Genomic DNA, 24868 nt, shown 5'->3' with positions numbered 1-24868 from the left:
TGTTCCATGTGCAGACACATCAATCTTTTGAGACGCTTTCATCCAAAATGAATTACAATAATTAAGAAAAAATAAAGCAATTCGTCGATGAGTTTATACAAGGACCACAGACACTGCAGCTACATTTTTAAGGGTAGTGTTCCTATAAATCTAAATGGACTTTTCTTACATTTGCATTAAGCACATGCTTTATCCCAAGCATTGCTAATGAGAGGATTTAACATTTTGTTAATAACAAGTGTCTACAAAGCCACGTTTACAAGCAGGATCAGCGATCTGATCCCTTTCAGTTTATAGATCATTCCCATCAAAAATTAACAACAATAATCTTGTTTGTCTGCGAGAAAAATACAAACAAAAACAACGTTTTTAACAAGTCTTTTTATGGGTTTATATATATAAAAAACATTATTAAACAAGAAAGCTATTGCTTGTAACAACTGCATTACTGAATTATAGATTCTCCACAATAAAACATTGAAAGCACAGGCTGGGGGATGTAAAAGTGAAACTGAGTTACGGATCAAATTACAGTACTTTATCAAAGCAACAGTGTTGACCCAAAATTTTTTACCAGATTCAATTGACCCACCAGTTTTTAATTTCTTATGAAGCACCATTGAAAATTACAAGAGGTTAATATACTGTAGCGCTTATGCTTTGAAATGTTCCCTTATAAAAGTACATGTAGAATGTTGATATTTACATTGACAGACAGTGGTGGGATTAACCGCAGTGGTTCTAGGTGGTGAAAGAATCTAAGTCTGTATTCCGGCTGTTCAACGGCCACAGACCAGGAAAAATCCTTCTTATATACTATATGTCAGGTCATTACAGACCAGGGGGTGGGTTGGGTACATATAGGGCGTCCAAAAGCTGCTCTTCAAGAAAAGATGAATTGATAACCAAATGAATTTAGCTCACAGCATTAAGTGAAATACTTTTCACTAATGATCTTTTGAATCTGGTAATATAATACAACCCAGTCTACGAAGCACTGTTTATTAGGTAAAAAATAAAAAATTAGTAAAACTATCCAAAAAATGTTTTAAAAAGCGTTGTGAATTGTTTTTAATCAGACAGAGAGGGTGAACGAATGGAGCGTCCACTGGCTGGACTGTTACTGAAGGCGTGAGAATCTCTGTCTTTACTCTCATGCTTGTGTTTGTGTTTATGCTTGTGCTTGTGTTTCTTCTTCTTCTTCTTGTGCTCATGGTGGTGATGATGATGGTGGTGGTGATGATCTCCATGTTTGGAGGAAATGCTCTCTTTGCTCATCAGGGGCATGGGCGTTCCTGGCATGGACAAAATGGCCTGCTCCACGGAAGACGGCTCTTTACCTGTGAAGTTTAGAGAGGTTGATGCAGTGTAATACAGAAGATGGTCTCACAAGTGGCTTTCAACTCTGAGAGGACTCAAGGACTGCAACCTAAGCTTTCAAAACCTTTACAACCTTTAAAACAACTCTTCACTAAGCTCTGCCACTTAAGCCATGGTTGCTAAATCAAACAAGCTTAAAAAAATATCTAATAGAAATGAATTCTTGATTTGATTTTTAGAAATGATCAGTAATGTATTAACAGCAAGCAAGAACAGGGCAAACACAACCCTATTTCATGTTTTATATGCAAATGCAACAATAAAAACAAGATCATCTCAGAACATGTATATGTGATGCATAAGGTAAAAATGTGCTGGTGGTTGTTTTTGTGTCTTACCAGGAGTTGAAGGTCTCTCGAGCATGTTTAGATGGTGATATATAAACGCCTGGCTGTCGTGAACTGTTTCCATATCGATATCTTCCTCCTCCTGTGTTGGGAATTTAAGTTATATCATTTAAATACTCAAATGCAGTGAAAGTTACATTTATATATTTAATATAAATATAAATATATTTATATAATATAGTTTCTATAAACGCTAAAGAGCATATTCTGAGCAGATAGTTTTATACATGATAGCTTTTTTCCTAGTAACATATGGCACTATGAAGCGGAAACATTTCGAGACCACTTCATTTTTTGTTCAGAAAAATATAATTCAGAGTTTTTCTGAATTTAGGTATGTCTAAGTAAAATGATCATTTTTGTTTCTATCTGTGAACTACTAACAATGTCTCCCAGAAAACTGTACAAACCGGTCAAAAATAACAGAAAAGACTGGGTTTTTTAAATCTCAAATACTGGAAAAACAAGTTCCTATTCACTTTTAAAGAAATGTATTTTTTTATGTGATAACCCTGAAATCCAACAGACACTGGACTACAATAGCCAAAATACATCTACAAATGCTGATGAAATGAAAATTTGAAATGGTCTCTTAATTTTTCCGAGGCTGTACATTCACGATAATAGACTGCTTTGTCATTTTTACAGTAATGAGATGTAATTGTTGTCACAGTCGATGTAAATTGATAACTTACTTTGGTCTTCACAGTTATTTTAGCACAGGGCTCCTCCTGCATAATTTGTCCAGGTTCAGGGGATGAACCCAACAGAGTGTCCGCCTTCCTCTTTAAACTCAATGGGGCCATGGCAACACCGCTCAACGCTGGCTCAATGACAACATGCTGCTCCTCTTCCAGCTGTGGATTATATGAAGAGAAACATATAGAAGCTGCATTTCATGAATGAATCCCTAACTTCAAGTATTAAATGTATGCAATTCATCCAGCTCATGCATTGCATGTTCAGACTAACTGTAAAGAGCTACGAGATTTTTAACACTATAATTTTTTAGGCGTTTAAAGCGCTAGTAAATGTCATCTTGTGGGTCACCTCTGGGCCCTGATCAGATTTAATGATGGGGTTGAGAACAGCTTTCTTCTCCTTCAGGTTTAGCACGAGACCCAGCTCAGGCAGCGGCAGACAGGAGGGCCGGGTCAGCCCAAACAGAGCATAGTACAGATTCACCGCATCACAGCGCAGGCGCCAGTCATGAGCCGTACCTGAGATACATGCACGGCACAGACAGACAATAGAAGATTTGTGAGAGATTATTGACCATAACGTTGTAGTTCAATTTACAACCCGAATTCGGTAAATGTTGGGACATTTTTTTAAATTTCAATAAAATGAAAACTAAAAGACCTTCAAATCACATGAGCCAATATTTTATTCATAATAGAACATGGAGAAATTGTGCTATTGTACGCACAAAATTAGCTCATTTCAAATTTGATGCCTGCTCGGGCCCTGGGTCGGACAATGTCCACGGTAGTGGTCCAGGAGATACACCCCCGGCTGAACCTTGCGCAGATGAGTGACACAGAGAAAGTCCGCTTTCTTGATGCATCCGTCTCACAGGGTGGGTTGTTGGTAACACCGTCGAGGATTGCGCTCAGCAGTTTTTGACTGTGAAGAAGCATACAGTGGCGATTAGCCACATTTTACCACGCCGCGACTCGGCCGCCTACAGGCCTCCGAGATCTTCCACACCGGTTCCTGTGCACCCCCAGGCTGCACCCTGGAAGAGGATGTCGAAAGGGAAACCTCCACCCCGTCAACAACCTTCCAGGGAAGTGACACTGACGGGAAGACCCCAGGGAGAACAACATGGGGCCCGACCTTCACAGCCACGGCTCTGATCGGTCGGTACGGGACGGCTCCTGCCTCGTCACCAAAGCCGGATCCTTTTCAGGGCCTGACGCCCACTTACTCACAGAGTTTTTCTGTTCTCCCCGGGTGTAATTGCAGCCGATCGCACAATCCACTGGACTGTGCCCGGCAACCCAACCTCACGCCCTGGCGAGGCGTAGGGTCGTACACACACGACAGCTGCCACCACTCTCAAACCGACAGTGCGTGCAGTTGTCCCGCCAGGCAGAGAAAAAGGCCAACCTTCCCTCCGGGAAGTGTACACAAAGGGTCCTGGTGCTCCGGCACCTAGATCGGTTGGGATTACAGGTAAACCGAGAGAAGAGCAAGCTCTCCCCAGTGCAGAGCATCCTCTTTCTTGGTATGGAACTAAACTCTGTCACCATGAGAACGCGACTGTCCACAGCACGTGCCCAGTCGGTGTTGAACTGCCTGGAACACTTCAGGCAGCCAGCGGTCCCCCTGAAACAATTTCAGAGGCTCCTGGGACACATAGCGTCCTCGGCGGGGGTAATACCCCTCGGTTAGATACACATGACCGCAGGTGCATGGTGATGACGCCATTCTGCCAGCGCACCCTAACGCCTTGGTCTTCCATGACTTATCTCCGAGCAGGGGACCCCCTCGGGCAGGTCACAAGGCACGTCATAGTGGCGACGGACGCCTCCCTGCAGGGGTACCGTGCAGCGGTGCAGCGTTGGAGGAACCCCCACCTTGCATATCAATTGCCAAGAGTTGTGGGCTGTGCAACTTGCACTGAGGAGGCTGCGGTATCTCGTGCGGGACAAGCACGTGCTGGTCCAAGGACACCACACTGTGGTGTACATTAATCGTCAGGGTGGCGTACGCACACGGCGGCTAACACGTCTTGCTCGACCCCTCCTCCTGTGGAGTCAACAGGTGATCTGCTCCCTGTGGGCCACACACATCCCGGGCAAACTGAACCACACAGCCAACGCACTTTCTAGTCAGTATACACCTCGCGGAAAGTGGCGACTCCACCCCCGCAGTCCAGCTCATTTGGATGCTTTTCGGACAGGCCCAGGTAAACCTGTTCGCCTCCCGCAACACAACCATTACCTGCTTTGGTACTCCCTGTCCGAGGCCCTCCTCGGCACGGATTCCCTTGCGCACAGCTGACCGCGGGACGTGCGGAAATACACCTCACCCCCCCAGGAGCCTCAAGTGTTATTGGTTACACCGCACTTGGCTTCAGAGTTGATGCTCTGGACAGCAACATGTTCTGGCATCCCGGATCAGACCTCTGGAACCTCCATGTCTGGTCTCTAGACGGGACGAGGAGATCCTGAGATGACCACTGCCTCTCTGTGGCGGAGACCATCACCCAGGCTAGGGCCCCATCTACTAGGTGGTTATACGCCTCTAGATGGCGCCTCTTCTCATCCTGGTGTCTCTCTCAACGAGAAGAAAAAAATACTCCCCTCATCACTGAATGTGTATGTAGTCGCTATTGCCACTCATCACGGCTCAGTTGATGGAAAGTTTCTAGGGCAGCACGACCTGGTCACCAGGTTCCTAAGGTGAGTGAGAGGGCGGAATCTGCCTCATTTCGCTCCATACCCTCTTAGGACCCTAACATGGGTCCTGGGGGGGCATCTCTGGGCCCCCCAAGAGCCCCTCGTAGGTTCCGATCTTCCTCACATGACGAGTAAGACGGCCCTCCTAATGGCGCTCGCTTCCTTCAAGAGGGTAGGGGACCTCTAAGCATTCTCTGTGTCCCCGGATTGCTCTAAATTCGGCCCTGGCACATCTCACGTTATTTTGAAACCCAGGGCCGGATACGTGCCCAAAGTTCCCACTTCTCCCTTCCGGGACCAAGTGGTGGACTTGCAGGCGCTCCCCATCGGGGAGGAAGACCCAACCCCATCAGTGTTGTGTCCTGGACCGCACGCAGAGCTTCAGTAGCTCTGACCAGCTCCTTGTCTGTATTGGAGGACAGCAGAAGGGGAAGGCTGTCTCCAACCAGAAGCTGGCGCACTGGGCCGTGGATGCCGTTACGACGGCATACCGATCTCAGAATCTCCCATGCCCATTGGCAGTGAGGGCTCACTCCACACAAAATATAGCCACCTCCTGGGCACTGGCCAGAAGCGCCTCTCTAGCAGATATCTGGTTGGGCTACACCCAAACACCTTCGCAAGGGTTAATAACCTTCGCGTAAACACGGTGTCAGCCCACATCCTGCGTGGCGACATGTAGGACTGGCATTCGGGGGGCGTTCGCCTGCGAAAGCACCGTCCCACCCTCCAGTAGGTTGGGTCAGTGTGCTATCTACCTCTCTTCTTACCCAAACATATCGCTAAGAACAGGTATCTCACCAACCTTCTTTCTTACCCAAACACTGGTTAAGAACAGGCATTCCATCCATCACTAAGCAAGCACCCCCTGGGGGTTGGCTGGGCGGAGCAGCCTTCCCCCTTAGGCCGGGACACCATATGAATTATCACAGATAGCTCTAACCGGACCTAGTGCTACCCGATGTCTGTAACACCCCCTCCGTGGGCTGTTCCGTCTGATGTATCCTCATGAGAATGGTTCCCACTCCTGGTAACCCATGAGCTTCCCCAGGTGGACCTCCACCTCGCGGTTAACTACTCAGTCAGCACGTTCCATGCGTTCTCCTCCAAGGACGAGACCATACCTATGTCCACCATATTCCTCCCCACGGGTAGGAGGTAGCCTCTGCAGCGCATCCCTAATTAAGGAAGTTGCGCTTACCTGGTGTAAACCCAAGCAGAATGGCCTCTCGCCAGTTGAGAGCTAAGGCCTCCGTCCGTGAAAGGTTACCGGTCAGGGCTGTACCCATCTTTCTCCAAGAAAGCTCTGGAACCCCCCGACCACCACACTTGAAGGTTACAGTTTCGCGAAAGCTTCGAGATGACACGCCTAGCCCTGTTACCGTCGCTTCGCTAGAGATTGTGACGCGATACAGCGTTGTGGCGTTTTCCATAGGTAACCCCATCTGTAGTTCTCGACACAATGTTGAGAGACAGAGAGAAAGGGAAAGTCTTGGTTACGTCTGTAACCTCAGTTCCCTGATGGAGGGAACGAGACGTTGTGTCCCTTATGCCACAAACACGTATCATGATCTGCTGCAGTCGTGAAAGGCTCTCAGGCTCTTCAGAACAAGAGGTAAATGAATGCTGCACGCCGGCTTCCTTTTATACCGGACATCCGGGGGCGGAGACCGGCATGCAAATTTCATTTGCCAAATTTCATTGGCCTTTTCTATAGTAGTCAGAGTTGATTTGTTCTCAAGGGCGAACCCCATCTGTCGTTCTCGACACAACGTCTCGTTCCCTCCATCAGGGAACTGAGGTTACAGACGTAACCAAGACGAAATCTCTCTGCGTAAGGGACAGTGCCAAAGACATTTGTGGATGCCCGTGGTCTTTGGGCCCTCAGACTACACTGTATTACTCATCAGCATGATTCTGTCATTGACATTACTAAATGGGGACAGGAATACTTCCAGAAACCACTGTCTGTAAACAAAATCCAAACGCAGATGCAAAATAAAGCTATATGATGGAAAAGGAAGCCATATGTGAAAATGGTCCAGAAGCGTCGCCGTGTCCTGTGGGACAATGGACTATGGACAAAATGGACTGTTTAAATTTGGAAAAGTGGGTCCAGTCTTGTTGGAAAAACATGTGTCCTCCGGCTAAAGAGGAGAGAGACCTTCCAGGGTGTTATCAGCGTTCAGTTCAAAAGCCAGCATCTCTGATGATATGGGCCTGCATAAGTGCAGTCGGTATGGGGCAGCTTGGATGTTTTTGGGAGGCACTATGAATTCTTTAAGCCAGTGGTTCTCAACTCTGGCCCGCGAAATCCATTTTTCTGCCGAGTTTAGCCCCAACACTGATAAAACACCTGAAGAAGCTAATCAGGAACTTCAGGAACAGACGCGTTCAACTTAATGTGTGTCTGCGCAGATTGTTTGTCATATCCCATTAAAGTACCACGAAAGCGATTAAAATGTGTAAGGAGCTACCTGCAATTGAATCGCTGTCACGGTTCTTAAATGTCATACGCTGACAGATTTGCGCAACGGCGCATAAAGTTGAACGCATCTATTCCTAAATACGCTGATTAGCTTGTCCATTCGGCGCACAATTAAATGAAAAATAGATCACAAAAAATAGAACACAAAAAAAGACCACAAACTCTTCAGAAGCCGGAAACCTATAACAGGCAAGAATGGGACCAATTTCCAACACCAAAACAAGAGGAGATGCTACACCATGGTAAACAGGCCCCATCCCAACTTTTTTGAGACCTGTAGCAGGCATTACATTTGAAATGAGCTCATTTTGTGCAAACATTTTTTTTTCAGTTTAAACATTTGTTATGTTCTTTATGTTCTATTGTGAATAGAATATTGGCTCATGGTTCATAAACTTGGTGGTACAGTTAAGTCCAACAATCACGCAATAGTACAAACAGTGGAGAGAAAGAGGATTAACTGGTGGTAAAAACTAAGGATGAGGTACTAACTTGCATTACACAAATAAAATTGATTATTGCAAAGAGCAGTTTAGTGATTTTTTTCTAGCACAACATGCATTTGCCCTTTTATAAATGAAAAAAACTGTGAAACGAAGACCACAGGGTACAATATTAAAGTCCTTGAACACCGTCTACAACCTCATAAACCAAATGTACTAGAAATGACTTTCATCACAGCTGGCAATGGCTCAGTACTTGTACTGCCAAAAACGGCTGCAAACCCCAAAACAAAGAAGTGTGTTTTGACACAATAAATCCTTCCACAATGAGAGTGAAACAGGACCTCCCTGTCAGAAAACAAACCAAGAAAACGTTCACTACCACAGCAGCCCTATAAGAGCCTCACTCAAACATTGCCAGAGTTGTTAAAAAAACGATTTACTTCAGTTCCTAAGAACCGCAGTAATGGAAAGCAGGATATGAAGAGCTGTGGGTAGTGAATAGCTGCTTTCACAACTTTCTTTTGTGTTTCAGGTCCTATGGGGGCAGTATGCTAGCGAACCCAAAATTAAATGGGTCATATGCACGTAAGGAGTCCTAGGGTTCTGAGGATGAATATATATATATATATATATATATATATATATAGGCATTTCTGGCCACCTTTGCAAATCAAACCACCTTCAGGATGAAATAAAAAGTCAGTGTGTTCAATTCATATTGACAAGGAGGTTCACTGAATGGCACAAGCTTTTGATGAAAGGTAGCCTGCAAACATGGAGCGTTCAGACTTTTGGCCGGGGCAACAGCGGTAAAAACAGTGAATTAAGTACATATGTGCTCCACGAAAACTTGTGAGGATAAGAATTCAATGCGTGTGTGTTTACCTGAGTTCATCAATTTCCACAGTTGGTCCACTAAAGCTTCATTGCACAATGAAGACTCTGCAGCTTTAGTGAAGGGTGGATTCTTGGCCAGCATGCTGAGAATCTTATGCCTAAAAGAAAGAAATCAGAATATAAATTGTACAGGAGTGCTTAATATTATAGAAAATTCATCCCAGGATCCTCTAACAAATAAAAACTAAGTTTGCTGAAACTATAACAACATTTTTAGTAGTAGCTTTAAAACTTTAACTTTCATGCTAAGCATTTGTTACAAAACAAGCAGGGTTAATAATATGCCATTTGTTTATAACTTGATTACAATTCAATTGAAAGTTAATTTATATAAAAGCTACTAGACTTCTACCAAACAATATAAAATGTCCAATCCACTTACTATTTCGGTCATTTAAATTAAATGTCAAAATGGTCCTAGATTAATACTACATTACAAAAGTAATATTACAATATGTCAATAATTAATATTCATTGAACAAAGAAGACTTCACAGTTATTGACATTAAGGCTATCAAACGGTTGTGATCGCAATTAATCGCATTCAGAATAAAAGTTTGTGTTTAGATAATGTTTGTCTGTATACTGTGCATATTTATGTGGTATTTACAAACATTCACATACATGCACATATTTAAGAACTATTTACAATCTAAAAATGAATAAACATTTATAAATAATTACGATTATTGGTAAATATAAATAATACAAATAGATGTTTGCTAAATATATATACTTGTATGCGAATGTGTTTTTAAAAACAAAATAAATATGCACAGTACACAGACACATTATGTTAACAAACTTTTATTCTAGAAGTGATTAATGGCTATTTGTCATTTGACAGCCCTAATTGACATCCTCACTAACTTTATGTAATGCACGGGGTCATTCTGCACCAGATCCAGAAGCCACTGTAGTTCAGCAGAGCTCCGATCAACTGCCAATAAAGAAAACATGATACATACACTTAAAACAAGACTCGCAACGTTATAATAGTAAGTTTACAATAATAAAGGCAAGCAACTGACTATCAGTATGAAAAACCTTCAAGAAGCTGTGCCTCTAAACCAGTCGATATCACATAATAATGATAAATCAAAATGAAACCAAGATAAACATTGGTCACTTTAATTGGTCTTTATAAGGCTTATTGAGCAACTTCCCCATCTCCAGATGTCAATATTCTTCAAAAGTAGAGCGTTACAGCCAAACTTCAGACAATAAGGGATTCAGAGGAAGTCTGGGGATAAACTTCATCTCGATTTCCCGAGTCCTGACCAGCAATATATTTAAAACTGACTTTTACTGGAAAGCCTAACAGCAGACTTCAGTTTAAACAACAATCACGGTTGGCTTTTCAACACCATTTTCCACATAAAACCTTAAACTGGCAATTTGTCACTAACCGTATAAAGTGAGACATGTAAACACGCTCTCAAGGGTTCAGGCGAAACCTTAATAGTAGCTCCTTGTGTTTGACTTTGAGTCCTGAGCACATGCTCTCTCTATGACATTTACTGCTGTATTGATGAAATCGAAGTCCTGCTCATAAATGTGAAATGGGGTGCAGGAAGGGTATGTCCATAAATAATGCAAGGACTTGATATAGACTTCAAAATTAAATATGGAGCAAATTAACACCCCTAGTCTTCCTGACAAAGAAAAAGAGAAAGCAGAGATGAGGCTAATGTACCTCTTGTGTAGTCCACTACGGCCTCCAGTGCTGCAATCCTCACATCCACAAAGTGACCGTACTGGGCGTAGGACTTGAAAAGAATGGGGTCACTGGGAATGTGACCGTTCCTCTGTAGCATACGAATGGCCCGCAAGCAGCTGCAGTACAGGGTGGCAACAACAATTAAAGCTTTTTAAGTGAGACGGTCGGTGTATTACATGCAGCATACAAGTTGTGGCTGCATTTTCAACACTGGCTACATTGCCTCCCACAGGACTTTAATAACACAGAAACAAAATGTACACTAAGCTGGTATTAGAAAGCATGGATCAATTGGAGTAAAAACATGTGTGATGTAGTACTGCAAAACCTGACAAAGAATAACATCACCCTAGTTTAATACCTGTGTTGCATGTGCCAGGAAATGTCAACTACGAGCAAGACAGAGCTTACATTTTTTTACATTTGCTTTGTATATTTAATTTAAAGACCAACCCATAAGTTGAGCCCAGTGGAAAACGTCTCTTACCACCCCGTCCGTGTTAGGACAGACACCACATAGAGAGACATATGCGAGTTTCATGGGGTGATGCAATATTAACTACAGGTTGCTTTCTGAAAAAAGTTTAGTGGAACATTTTGGAATCAAAACACATTTAACTGAAACACATTTTGAAGTGAATCACATTTTCCATGACCAAAATGGCTAAAGTATAAAGCAATTATTTCAACATCGGTCCAGTATAGTGAAGGTTAGACCCTTTAAAAGTTCAACAGCCGATTTCAATGTATTTGGAGAGAGTTTTGCAACCAAAGTGGAACAGTGTACATTTAGCAACTAATTCTTGTCATTAATGAGACTAGTAAACAACCAATGTCAAAACTTCACCCACAAGACACAAGAAAAAGCAAGGCTTTTGATACTGCCTAAGAGGGAAACACACACCTGACAGTGATGGCATTTCGGTAGCTCGGCAGAAGTTTTTCCATGTTTAGGAAGCGTGTGATTTCCTCCAAGATGAGCCGAACATCTGCGTTCAAGTTGTCCACCGTGCGCACCTCATTATTAATGTTGATGGCAGGAGTCAGTGAGTTTGTCAGGGCATCGATCAGCTCGGCACGATAATAATTATCAGAAAACTGTGGGCCAAGCACATCATCATTGACTAAAATGACCTACTTTCTTTCAAGACTTTCGCATGGTGCATTTCATCCATTACCTTGTTCTTCCGGTTGTCATTGTATTTAATGAGGTCCAGTATAAAATGCAGCACCTCTTTTGGACAAAGGTTCTGAACATCTCTGAGCAAAGCCATGGCCACAGGCATAGTCTACATGACAAGAGTAGCCAAAAGAAACAGAGTGAACACATACAATAACTATAAACATGCTATGAATAACACTATATTTCATTGGTAAATGAGGTGACTGTACGTTCGTTGCAACCTTACCTTTTGGAGATAGTAGCTTTGAAAGTTGATGAAGTTGTTGGTCTTGACTATATTCGGGCAGCTTTGGCAGCAGAACATGCGTGTAAAGAGAGATTTCATGGCTGGCGGTCCTGTCCACGTGCTCACCATAGAATTAGCAATCTAAAACACATTACACAGGATTATGAACATTTTTTCATCAAACTAATTTTTATCTAACAGTACACTAATGTAATGCTTGGCATTTTCTAATGTGAGATTGACATAAGTTCTTTTCTTTCAAACTCATGAACCATGTTTCACCTTTGCCAGACAGAAGCAGGCCTGCATGCGGACTTTGTAGAAGCACTGGTCCTGCTCCAGGATATCAGTCAAAGCTAGTCGTGAAGCAGGCGTTGGAAATTTCTCCAGGGCTGAAATGGCTTCCACTTGGGCCACCACGTCCCTCTCATAGCGCAGCTGATACTGCCACATGAAATCTGCCTGCTCAAACTCCACCTTCCGCAGGATGGACATATCTGGATCGATCCGGATCCACAGCAGAGGAGAATCAGCACTGTATTTCACAAAGAAGAGAGGAGTTCATTGACTCACAGGCTTATATTCATCAACACTGAGGATTCAGATATCTGACAGTGCTTTATGCATCATGTGTAGAAGGGAAGAATGATTATTTGGACAAAGGATAATGACATAATAACAACAAAGGGTTTAAAAAGGCATGCCAGTGGACAACAGGACTCAGAAGCTTCAATTAAGCATTGGATAATGTACAGGCAGCCGGTTGTTATATAGCAGAAATAAGCCCTGATAGTGTGATCAATCACACTGAAGGAGCTTATTTCGCGATAACACCCAGCTGCTTGTACATTATCCCGCTTACTACACGGCTACTTGCCACATGAGAAGAAACTGGACATGAAATGTGAAATATTTATTACCAAATTTTTCCCAAATGCCGACCTTCCCCAATGCAAAGCAGTTTACTTTCGGTTAAGGTAAGAAAGTTTAAATGTCACGAACAGATTAAATTTGGTTTAATCATTTTCTAAATATAACGTAATATATGTTATAAAAAGACATATTTATATTTAAATTGTCAAAAAAAAACTTTTGCTGCATCCAGGTTACCGTGTGTATTAGTTTTGAGAGTTTGTTATCTGGGAAAACGAACCTGCAAATGTCACGACTGGCCAATTAGAAACATTAGTTGCATTCCAACGACCCATGCAATAAGGACTGTTATTACACAAGCATTTTCAAAGTGAAGTCCATAGAACTAGAAATAAGGCCTGTCAAACGATTAATCGTGATTAATTGCATCCAGAATAAAAGTTTGTGTTTACATAATATATGTCTGTGTATCTGTGAATTTTAACCTTTTTTTTTTTTTATTCATTCATATATATGCATTTCAATTATTGGTAAACATAAATAATACATCAAAATATTTCCTAAATATGTTAACCTGTATGTGTCTATTAATACAAAATTAATATGTACAGTACACAGACTTACCACAAAGTTTTATTCTGGATGCGATTAACTACGATTTATCATTTGACAGCCCTACAAGATATGTTACTATAGTTATTTGCTCTCTCATTTGTAAGTCACTCTGAAAGCTCTGAAATGCTCATTGATCTGCATGGTGTACAGAAGACAGAGAAAATATTTTGAGCAGCTTACTCCATTGCTGATAAGTCCATGTCAACTTCTTCTCCATTCATCAGAGGGATTTTCTTCTTCTTGTTTCTGAAAGAGAGAGAAACGATGAGCTTAAAATCTAAAAATGTTCATGATTTTTTTTATGAATGGAAGATCATGCAGGCACATTAATAATAATGATCTAGATGAATAAACTGCAAGGAAAAATAAGAATAGTCATTGGTGATTTCAATGGCGTATATATGAATGCAGTTACAATTCAGGCATCACCTTCTGCTTTTGGAGTGGCAGGGAATGTCATGTTTTAGACTGTTCTCCTCTATTTGCAAGGTGTGATTAAAAGAGCCATCCAGCTCCTGCACTGTCACTTTAATCGGGCCCTGTTGAAAAAACAAGTGTGCGTATATGAGTTCCCAATCAGCAGATTATCTCGGCTTTATAACTTTTTATTGGATAGGACAGTTGAGAGACGACAAGAAACTATACGGTGTGAGCGAGTGAAAAAATAGGAGTCAGGCAAAGACCACAAGCTCGACAGACTTGAACTTGTGTCGCCCAAAACGCCAATGCACAATATGTCAATATGCACACTCACCACGTATTTCTGAGTGCCAGATGATGTGTAGTCCTGACGGATCTCTAGTTCCAATACATTTCTTTTTCTGTTGAAGGCAAAGCTGCCGAAAAATTTGACCACCGAACTCTGGTCTCTGAGGTTGATGAGTCAAAGATAATGTACAAAATAACTTCCAAGCACATAAGCAAAACTGTTTCAATGATTTCATGCTAAAACATTTCAATCAGTGTAAATATAGTAATGCAAAACCTTCACAACTGTACACAATGCGCTGCGTGAGTACAGTCAGTCACCCTAAAGGAGTTCTTTTTTTTGTAATAAAACCAATATGACTGAACATTATGCCACTTATTACCAGGCTGACTGACCAAGTTCACAAAAATTAACATTAAATATTGAGTTTAAGTTTAAAACAAAGACCACAGAGCAAAACAAGAGACAAAATCAACAACCAGGCAGGAAATCGGACAGCGGAAGGTTTGTGAAACCAGCATTTGAAGGATACACCCACTGCTTGATGAGAGGTCCGATGTCCTTCCCAGACACGTTGGAGATAGATTTGAGGAACCCAGAGGTGGACACCAGCATCTGGCTCCACATGTGAGACTGATATTTTTGGGATGATGCCGTGCTGGCCAGACTCAAGAGCTTGTTAAACACCTGATGAGATTATAAGAGTGAGCTTCAACATGCTTGACACATTTACGCTTAACCACAGAAACAATTAACGTTTAATATGAAGAGCTGGTGGCATATCTGGGTGGTCTAAATCTAAAGTTTGGTTTGTATAATACTTCACGCTGCTTAAATAGTTCAAGATTGAAGAAACCACAGCAGAGGAACTACCAAATTTAGAAAGCACTTTAATACTTTAATGAGGGATATTTTTAGGATTTTCACCTGAAGCATGAACTCCATACTGATCCTGTTCTCAATGAGCCGCATCACCAGGTGAGCTTTGCACTGGAACATCTTAAAATACTCCCAGGACAGCGTATGAGGGTGTTTGATAGAGAAGAAAAGGTGAGGCGTTGGGCTAAAAAGAAAAAACACAGATTGTGATAATCTGGCATCGTTCCCTTATGTCAAAGGATATCACGCAACCTCCTGACAGAACTTTAACAAATGACTTAAGGTTAGAAAAACTGGAACTAGCTCTAAAATGCTATGCCACCATAGCAAGGATAAGATTTATGGCCGATTTGTGAAGAGGTGATTACAGTTTATGGGCTGAAGAAAACCCAGAACTAAATAATGAAGATATCTGTTTATGTAACTGACAAACAGAGCCAAAGTTTGTCCTGTACGCCTTTCAAATTTTCTTATTTAAACTAACATTTCTTTAAAGAAAAGGAAGCCACGTTTATATACATCAAATGTTATAGTGTTTTTTTAATCACTTGTCTTTTTCTTTCCCTCCAGAGAAGGTGGGATGCAACAAGACGCCTCCCATCTTCAGCTCATATTGCACAATCTTGTCCAGTTCCTTTGAATAAAAAAACAAATTAACACCCCAGAGCATGATGTTTATCTTTAATACACATACAAATAGTGTGTAATATTGGGCTTTTCTCAAACCTCTTTGATCCAGTGACGGTATTCATTGACTCCAAAGGTTTTCTTCAGGTAGAGGCCATAAATGTATCCTGAAATTCCTTTTAAAACCCACTCATCGGACCTGTGGTTGAAATTCACAACATTTCCGACATTATTCTGACAACAAATTTCATTCACTGCTATTCTAATATAGCCCTGGCCAGTTTTATTCATTATTCCACTCAAGATCATAGTTCGTAGATCGAAGTAAAATCTCTCAAAATACAAGTCAGAAGCCAAAATTACTCTAATATGATACTGCTGCATACATGTAACATATACACAATAGATGTACTAGTTAGAAGGCTGTTTTGGCCTCGGCCAAAATCTGGTTTTTGGAAAGACAGATGAAGGTCTGTTCGAATGGATTTAACTGGCAGTGCTGGAGACCGCCTGCTCGAACCCACTGTCTTCAATTACAAGGTTGAACTGCATTAAACAACACTATTAATTGCAGGCAGGCGACTGCTCTCCATTTCAAAGCTGGTGCGGTTCTCCAGTTGGGGCCTGTACATGCCCAAATAAATAAATAAAAGTCTGCTATAGAAGCCCACACATCTGATTCGGATTTCAGACATTTAGCACACAAGGGGGTCTATTGTAAAAGGGAATCAAAGATTTGGACAAAGCACTACATCACTAGACCAAACGGACCTCATGATCTTTCAACACACACGCACGCAAGCACGCAGAGGCGCACACACACAGACACACAGACACACACAGAAGGGCAGAGAGCTTCAGTTAGAAACTTGAGAAATGGTTCAGAGCAGAAAGACAACGAAAAGAATACACTACTGATCATCGTCTCTTTGTGAGTTATTGCCAAAGCCACAATCACAACCACATGTATGCTTCAACGTGAAAACTGAAAACAGTGTGAGCATTTCACAACAATCTCTCCATTACTGCTTCAATGGGTTAATGGCTGTGTGTCTGTTGATGAATTTAATAAGATTTGTATCTGCCCCAACATTAAATAACATTCTCTTGAGCCTGCATTACACCGTGACATTATAAAACAATCCGCACTGAATGTTTTAAAGACAGTTCATCAGGGATAGATCATCCTTTTTCTGCATGTCATCTCAAACCTGTATGACTTTCTTTCTTCTGTGCAACACAAAAGATTTTGATAAACGTTGGTAAGCAAACACCACTGGCCCTGACTTACTTCCAATGCGCGGACGCAAAACCACTGAAACATTTCTTAAAATATCTTCTTTTGTGTTCCACAGTGACAAGAGCAGTTATGAACAACATGAAGGCAAATAAATGATGACAGATTTTTGATTTGTGGTAATCTATCCCTTCAATAATGGGGAACTGTAAATGACCAGACACATTGAAAATAATCTTGAGATGCTTCTGCATCTACCAAACAATCCAGATGTATTATCACCACTGTCCCGATCCACTTACCAAGACATTCTAGAGATGAAGCAGCCGAAGAACTGTTGGGCTAGAGCCTGTGCCAGAAAGCGTCTGCTCAGAGGAGTTTGATCTATGATCATCCCACTGTGCAGATGGTTGGTACTGAGAGGAGAGACACCAAAGCACACCAAAACACAAGAGATTAAGGGAAATTCAAATAAGATTCTAGCTTCCTAAAACATCTGAACTGGCAATTAAAACCAAACTAAACAATCATTTATTGTTGTCTTATGTATTGTAGTAAAATATTTCTAGCTTTAAACAATCTTCAATATAAAGATTATTCAGATGCATTACACATATTGTATGCTTAAAAAATTCAGTGTCTGTTGTCTATGTAGTTTCATTAAACAGAATGTCAAAATAACATATACGGAAGGAAACAGCAAATTACCTAAAAATACTCATGGATGCATATGATGAGACCTGCACATAAGACTCGTCCACAAAGACAGTCTTGAAGCAAGAATAAGGGTAGCGACAGGTAAGAATCTCCTCGTAGAACTCAAAGATCTCATGCAGGTAGGACATGGTGTGCTTCAACAGGGGCAGAAGCTGAGGCAGGCAAAAATGAGTCACCTGTGAAAGCACAATAAATAGCATTTAAAACAGAATATTAAAGTCAAGTAATATTAACAATTGTGTAAATAACTAATTAAAAGACCATGAAGGTGTGTATTCAATTTCAAATTGGCATTGATCTTGTTTGTCATATACAATCTATGTATGATACATGGAATGTGCATACCACCATCTGGTGGCTAATTGTGAAAGTGAAATTTGCTCTGGCAGCAAGTCTGTTATCCTTTCAGTAAACATCTCCTAACTGCTGCATATTGAATTCTGGACTAAACAGATGTCAGATTTACTCCAAGACACATACACACCTCATGCATGTAGGGATCAACAAGAATCTCGAAGGGCCCTACAGCCAGAGAGATGTTAGGGGCAGCAGTAGGGATGGGCAGCATGTAGTGGAAGGTTTTCTTGCGCATGTCGTGAGTGTAGACGGTCTCCACTAAATCCCCACAGGACACAGCCACCATAGACGCATCCACAGTGAACTCCAGCTTCCACGTGCACAGCTCTGAGAATGAGTCCACACACGGAAACCAGAACCTGGTGGAAGAGATTTGGATTATTTCGGATACTGCAAACAAAATTTTGTTTCTTAGATGCTCCAAAGCTATCTTCCCAAGTAAACTTAGTGCAATAATTGTTAACACCTTTAAAATAAATTCTAGGTACTGAGGCTGTGCCCAAGAGGAAAATTATGCTACATGCTAAATAATCTCAATAATTCACCAGAATCAACCTACTTCAGCTTTCCTGTAGCTCAGTGGTAAGAGTATGCGTTAACAACGCAAGGTTGTGGGTTAGATCCCAGGGGATTGCAAATGCCTATGTAAAATGTATCGGATAAAGCAATGTAAGTCGCTGTGGATAAAAGCGTCTGCCAAATGCCTAAATGTAAATGTACTTCAACTGTTGATGTATGGTTAAAGCTTTGATCCCCAATCATAAATCTTCACCATATCTCAATTTAATTGTATTTGTATAGTGCTTTTTACACTGTGCACTGTTTCAAAGCTGCTTAACAGAAGAAAAAAAACAGAAAGAGATAGAATAGAGTATAGTGGTATTGTTAAACAAACAAGACCATTCTAATAAAGCAATGTTAACGAAATTTACAGAGCCTTAGCCTAATCTTATATCAGCAATCTCCCGGTGAGCAAGCCAATGCGGCACAGTGGTGAGGAACTAAAACTCCAGCGATGTATATATGAAGAAAGAAACTCAGGGGATGTAGTCTGCAGTTTACCGTGTGGAATTCTGGTTGCCGAAGGAAAAGACGTGGGCTGCTCTTTCTGCCATACTTCCTTCCACATCAGGTACTACAAAGTGCAGTCCTCCTTTTGGCTGGTCCAGTGAGAACTCAATGTACACTTTGAGAACTTTCATTTCTGTAAAAAAACTGCACTGATAAGCAGGGCAGCTTGATGCTTGTTCCTGTACCATCCACAATAAAATACCATCACACAATATAAAGCATTGTCAATTCTTCAGAGGTCTTCAATTAAATGATTTACAATTAGAGGTGAATTAAACATAGCACAAAGTAAATCATTTCAAGACTAAGCTGCCATGTTGTCCCCATATTTGTACCCTGTACTCAGGTAATAAACTGTTGATGAATACGTTGCAAACACAAACGTGTACAAAAATATAAAAAAGTCCTCATCAAAATTATAAATAAACAATTAGAATAGAAGTGTCCATTTCTGCTCCTGTAGTGACACTATCTAAGAACATAGCAGGCTCATATTGTATTAGAGTAGGATGTAAACCCTCCTGGAGTAGGACATGACAGCCATGAATAAAAAAAACATCAGATTAACAAAGCAGGTCATGAGTGGCAAAATCTATTTTCGAGATCTACACAGACACCCCATGCTACGCTGTATCTACTCACCATCTCCCTGTTTCCAGAGCTCGGATGGAACTTTAATGGAAAGCTCGCCATTCCCAGCATCTGGGTCCACAGCACTAACTGCTGCTGTGTAAGCGCTGGAAAAGTAGTTGAGGTTTCTCCTGTTAACCACAGAGAGCGAAACCGCACAAATATTAAACTGCAAATCACACCAAAATCAAATTACTGCAGTTCTGCACCTTTGCGCAAATGGATAGTTCATCAAAATTATGAACAGAAATAATCCTCATCAAGCAAAATAGATTCAAGCAAAAAAACTCACTGTTTGGACTCATGATGGCAGACCTCCAGCGTGGGGTCATTGTAAATGAAAGGTGCTTCAAGGTCATTCACTCTCACCCTGTAGATTCGACACTGCTTGCTGTTTAGCTTGATCCGATTCAAATTCACCACCGTAGGAAAGATGGTCAGCTCCACATAGCCCTATTCAATGCAAAAAGTGCAAAAAGATATATGATTTTTTGTGATAATCTCCCACTTTTTTTTCTCCCACAGTTTAGTGCAGATCCTTTAGTTTCATTTCTGCATTACTAAAGAGTGGTAGTAGTTCATATAGAGACTTTTAAACTAAATTAGTTAACATGAACTAACCATGAACAATACTTCTACAGCATTAATAAGCTTTGTTTGTTAATTTAATCATTTACTAAGGCATTTTTAAATTAAACATTTACCTGTTAAAATCGGTTAATATAGTTGTAAAAAAATATAGTTTGAAAAACATGTTCCTCATCGTTAATGTTTGTTGGTTTTATTCATTCTTTACGCCATTCCACCATCTCAGGCTTTAGCCCGTTCATGGCGAGAACCAGTCAATCCATACACAGATGTGTTCAACACATAAATCAATCCCATTGTTCAAGTTTGCTAATGCATTCACTCATGTTAATGAATGAGACATTATTGTAAAAGTTTTCCTTTACCTAACGAATTGTTCAGCAATACGCAATATAACAAAGTTACTGATACTTATTGTTTTGTAAAGTCTTCTCAAATATCCACATTTACGTTTGTCCTAAATGTACTGGAGAGCAAATCACAGATCAAATCTCTCATATCAAAGATTGTTTTTGCCAATTTCCCCTTTTCTACTTCATACACACACAAAATAATCAGAATTAACTTACAATAACAGATTTCCTCTGAAAATTGATGTTGTTGATGCAGACAACCTGATGGGTCGTAAGGAAATAAACAAACAGCCATGCGTTAAAGAGGCAGATTGCAATCATTCAAACACAAGTATACAGTCGTAAAATCATGCACGCAACGTTATTTGATACTTATAATTTGTATGGTCGTGGGCTCTCAAAGCCCTTGTCTTTCTTGCGATTCATGACTCTTCACCCAACTGCTCGGACACACAGAGCTTTAAGAAAACCATAAGCTACAGTGGGTTTAATAGAAAAGTCTCTCTCTTGTTCAGGCACCAGTGTAATCCATTTTTCATGTTTTAATTTGTGTGATGATTCTGAAACTTCAGTAACATCCCTTTCCCTTCTGCAGACGAGCGACTCTTCATTACTCCTCTTCAATCTACGTGAATGCTCGCCGCCATATTGGTTGTTTGTAACCTTTCACCTCCCGCGCTCAGAGTTCCCGGATGTTCAGACGTTATGGCTAGAAGGGATACAGCATAGACAGACTAGACTAGACGCCACATTGTGCGCTGGATCGCACGTCAACGCCGCTACCATATTGGTGAGGGCGAAAGCCGACTACGAAGGCATACAAGTGAATGATGGAGCTGCAGTTATCTGGATAAAACACAGCATTGTTTTCATTTCTCGACTAATTTCAATACTTCTCTATTTATATGGAGTAGCCTACAGAAACGTTTTGGCTCCAGTTAAAGGTGGTTAGATTTAAAAATGTTTTTTTTTACGGCACTGTTAAACTCAGGCTGGTCAAGCAATCATTTAGGCTTAATAATTATATACACATCGCTAATGTGAAAGAATTTAAGCATAAGAATTTAATGCACATGATCAGAACACAGTTCATGGGTCAATGACAAATAAGATTTTCAAGAAGAAAAAAAAAATATTTTAAGCAAAACAGTTTGAAAATGTATTTTTATGTCCAAAAAAATGTATTGTGTTGATTTATATTGGTTTTACAGCATTTTAGGGAGCATTAATTCATTATTAAACAAGATTTCTGATTTTACCACCCAGAAAATGTCAGGTGGTGCGACCATATATTAATTTAAAATAATATACATTTAATGTATTTAGCACTGAGTATTTTTCCCCTCATATATAAGAAATTTAACATAAAATCATGCCAAAATATTTTATTAAGAATTTTATTGAGAAAATTAACATTTATTTCTCAGTTTTGTTCTCTGTTTGTATGTTCGGACGGTCGCACCACCTGACATTTTTGGTCTTTCAAACACCAAAACTCAAAAAATCTATTGAATTTCAATAAAATGAAAAGGGTTTCTTATAAAGGACATATTGTAGATCCATTTGATATATGACATGTATTTATTCAAATTCGTTTTAGGAAAATAATGAATTTGGACACAAAAAATACATGTCACGTCATTGACCCTCATACACTTTAAAATCAAGGGAAAAACAGTTCGTCTTTAGTATATGATTATATACTGCTATCTCAAACTTACAATGCACGGTAGTATTATTTGATTTACTATATCACGTGCATCATGTTTTACTGCTGTAACGGGTTTGCCGGATAAATAAAACATATTTTATCTTTTTATCGTTTAAAATTAAAACAGAAAAAGCCATTTCCACGGTCAAAAACAGGCGTTCTTATATAACACGTACATTAAACTATTTTACCTTGGGTGTTTTGTTCGATGATTCAAATACATCTCAGAAACAATCTCCAGGCTATACATTTCAGTTTTATTCTTTAAGTTAACGTGGTTATTTATTCTGTAGCTTGTTTTGTCTATTACATATCACTGAACATGGTGCCACCTAGTGGGTTCTCCCGAATAACAGGCACATATAATGGATTTCACATTTCCTTATGACAACCATTCATTTTAAAGTAGCTATAAGAGAAATGGTGAAGATTTGTTTTTTGTGTTGATCTGTTTGTAAATGAACTCTTCACAAACATTTATATTAACATTATGTTGCAAAAGTTAATAGCTAACGTATCTTGACATGAATATCTTGAAATGGATATTAGCACGGGAAAGTAAAAAAGGGCGATATATGACAAGGCTAAAATGCATATATTTAAGTAGCCTATCAAAAATAAAAAGGAAGACAAAACATTATGTTCTGCTGACATGTTTGACTAAAGCTGCTGACACGAAGAAAACTATTTTTAGGAAAACTTATTGTTTTCAGAAGAAAACCTACTGTTCATGTTTTTGGTTAATAAATGTTATTTCACAATACATGTGTTTCATGTTTCACTAATTTCTTGGTGTTCAAATGTTTTAAATTAAAGAAAAATAAAAACTTGGAGAATTCTCCCAATGAATTACAACCATTAGAACCCTACTGATTCAAATTCCCCACAGAATCCTTAGAAAGTTTTCCAACTTCGAAAATTATAAGGTAAAAAACTTATGAAACTTAAAATATTTTAATATATGTAAAGTACAGTAAATTTTTATTAGCATTAGCATAAATTCACAATGCTGTACATTCTCATCCACACCTTTGGTCTGTGAATAAACAGATCGGAAAAGGCGCCTCCTAAATTTCTCTCCTGCAGACACGTAGAGAATGGGATTTAGGCAGCTGTGCAAGTACGACACAGCTTCTGTGATCTGGAGACTTAGAGTGATTGTCTTGCTGCTTTCACAGGATGAATCTATAAGTTTATTCACCTCCAAAGCTTTCACAAAAGCTGCAACATTATATGGAGTCCAACAGCAGAAGAAGACCACCATCACTATAATGACAAGCCGCATGGCCTGTTTTCTTGAAGAGTGAGCTCTCAGGAGTTTTTTCAGTATCATTGAGTAACACAATCCAATGACAATGAGTGGAATTATCAATCCCAGAACATTCATTTTAATAATACCAAAAGTCCTTAAAAAAAGATGATGCCCACCGTCACTTGTTGGATATGATTTACAAAGGGTTTGATTTTTGTATTTACTGATATTAAGGTGGATCAGCTCAGGAAATGAAGCTGCAATCGCAATGACCCAGATGAACGCACTGGCTAAGATCCCACATGTCCTTGTTCTGACTCTCAAATAGAACACAGGATGAACAACAGCTAAATATCGATCAACACTCATCAGTACAATGAAGAATATCCCACTGTAGAACCCAATGTGGTAAAAACTTAGCACCATGGTGCACATGGCACCTCCAAAGATCCATTGATCTCTAGCATAGTGTGCCAGGAAAGGGAGAGAGGAGACCAGCAGCAGGTTAGCTAAAGCCAGGTTCAGAAGACAGATGTCTGTCAGGCTTCTACACTTCACACTCATCAAGATCACCCAGACCACCAGTGAGTTACCCAGCATGCCCACAACAAAGAACATGGAGTATAACACAGGTAGGATGCTGGATGCATGGCTGCCATAATCACAGGGGAAAAACTCAGATGGATCAAGATTTTCACTGTAGTAGTCATCATAGTATAAGGGAGTTGTGTTTGGCTCATCATTAATTGATCCATTCGAACTTAAGGAGAAGAAAATCTATTATTAAAATCCAAAAAAACATTCAACAGTCTTTATTGTAATGTTTATTGACAAATGTGCTTACCTGAACAATGCATGACCGTGCAGGTAAAAAGGAATGTTCGTGGCCATCTCTGTCTTTAGAGGCTGTGTAGAGGTTCTGTTCATTACAAACCACCACCCAAAAATGAGACACAGAAAAACTGATATATCTCCGAGTAGAAGCATTGGTTTATATAACTTCCTCTGGCTAAATTAAGGAAGGACCCTTGGTTCACAAAGAAGAACTCAACCAGTTTCACAAAATGCATAAGCTGTTTGAAGAGACATGTCAATGGTTTTGGTTTTTATCTATTCTAAAATATTACAAAGGGTCATGTTCTGTAATGTTTGTAT

The 24868-nt window shown here is 40.3% G+C and overlaps 2 protein-coding genes across 2 annotated transcripts; both read right to left on the bottom strand.

The window, feature by feature from the left end:
* Positions 1-362: 362 nt before the first annotated feature.
* On the bottom strand, positions 363-21402 carry taf2 (TAF2 RNA polymerase II, TATA box binding protein (TBP)-associated factor). Its single transcript, XM_056762865.1, has 26 exons — positions 21127-21402; positions 20967-21021; positions 20102-20262; positions 19822-19940; positions 19171-19312; positions 18236-18467; positions 17743-17927; positions 17337-17450; positions 15897-15996; positions 15719-15804; positions 15219-15354; positions 14824-14978; positions 14337-14451; positions 14012-14121; positions 13763-13828; positions 12377-12629; positions 12095-12235; positions 11864-11974; positions 11590-11783; positions 10662-10801; positions 9836-9905; positions 8954-9063; positions 2778-2947; positions 2423-2584; positions 1719-1809; positions 363-1340 (listed from the first exon to the last, which is right to left on the bottom strand). Exons 1-26 carry the CDS (start codon positions 21174-21176, stop codon positions 1072-1074), a joined length of 3537 nt encoding a protein of 1178 aa, XP_056618843.1. The 5' UTR covers positions 21177-21402; the 3' UTR covers positions 363-1071.
* An 87-nt stretch (positions 21403-21489) lies between these two features.
* Positions 21490-24640, bottom strand: LOC130432712 (C-C chemokine receptor type 5-like). Its single transcript, XM_056762204.1, has 3 exons — positions 24558-24640; positions 23491-24473; positions 21490-21596 (listed from the first exon to the last, which is right to left on the bottom strand). The coding sequence occupies exons 1-3, from the start codon at positions 24638-24640 to the stop codon at positions 21490-21492; spliced, it is 1173 nt and encodes a 390-aa protein (XP_056618182.1).
* Positions 24641-24868: the final 228 nt, after the last annotated feature.

Source organism: Triplophysa dalaica, chromosome 12 (genome assembly GCF_015846415.1).
Source record: "Triplophysa dalaica isolate WHDGS20190420 chromosome 12, ASM1584641v1, whole genome shotgun sequence".
NCBI classification, from domain to species: Eukaryota; Metazoa; Chordata; class Actinopteri; order Cypriniformes; family Nemacheilidae; genus Triplophysa; species Triplophysa dalaica.
Note: the sequence above shows the minus strand (reverse complement) of the source record. Positions and strands in the feature narration are given on the sequence as shown.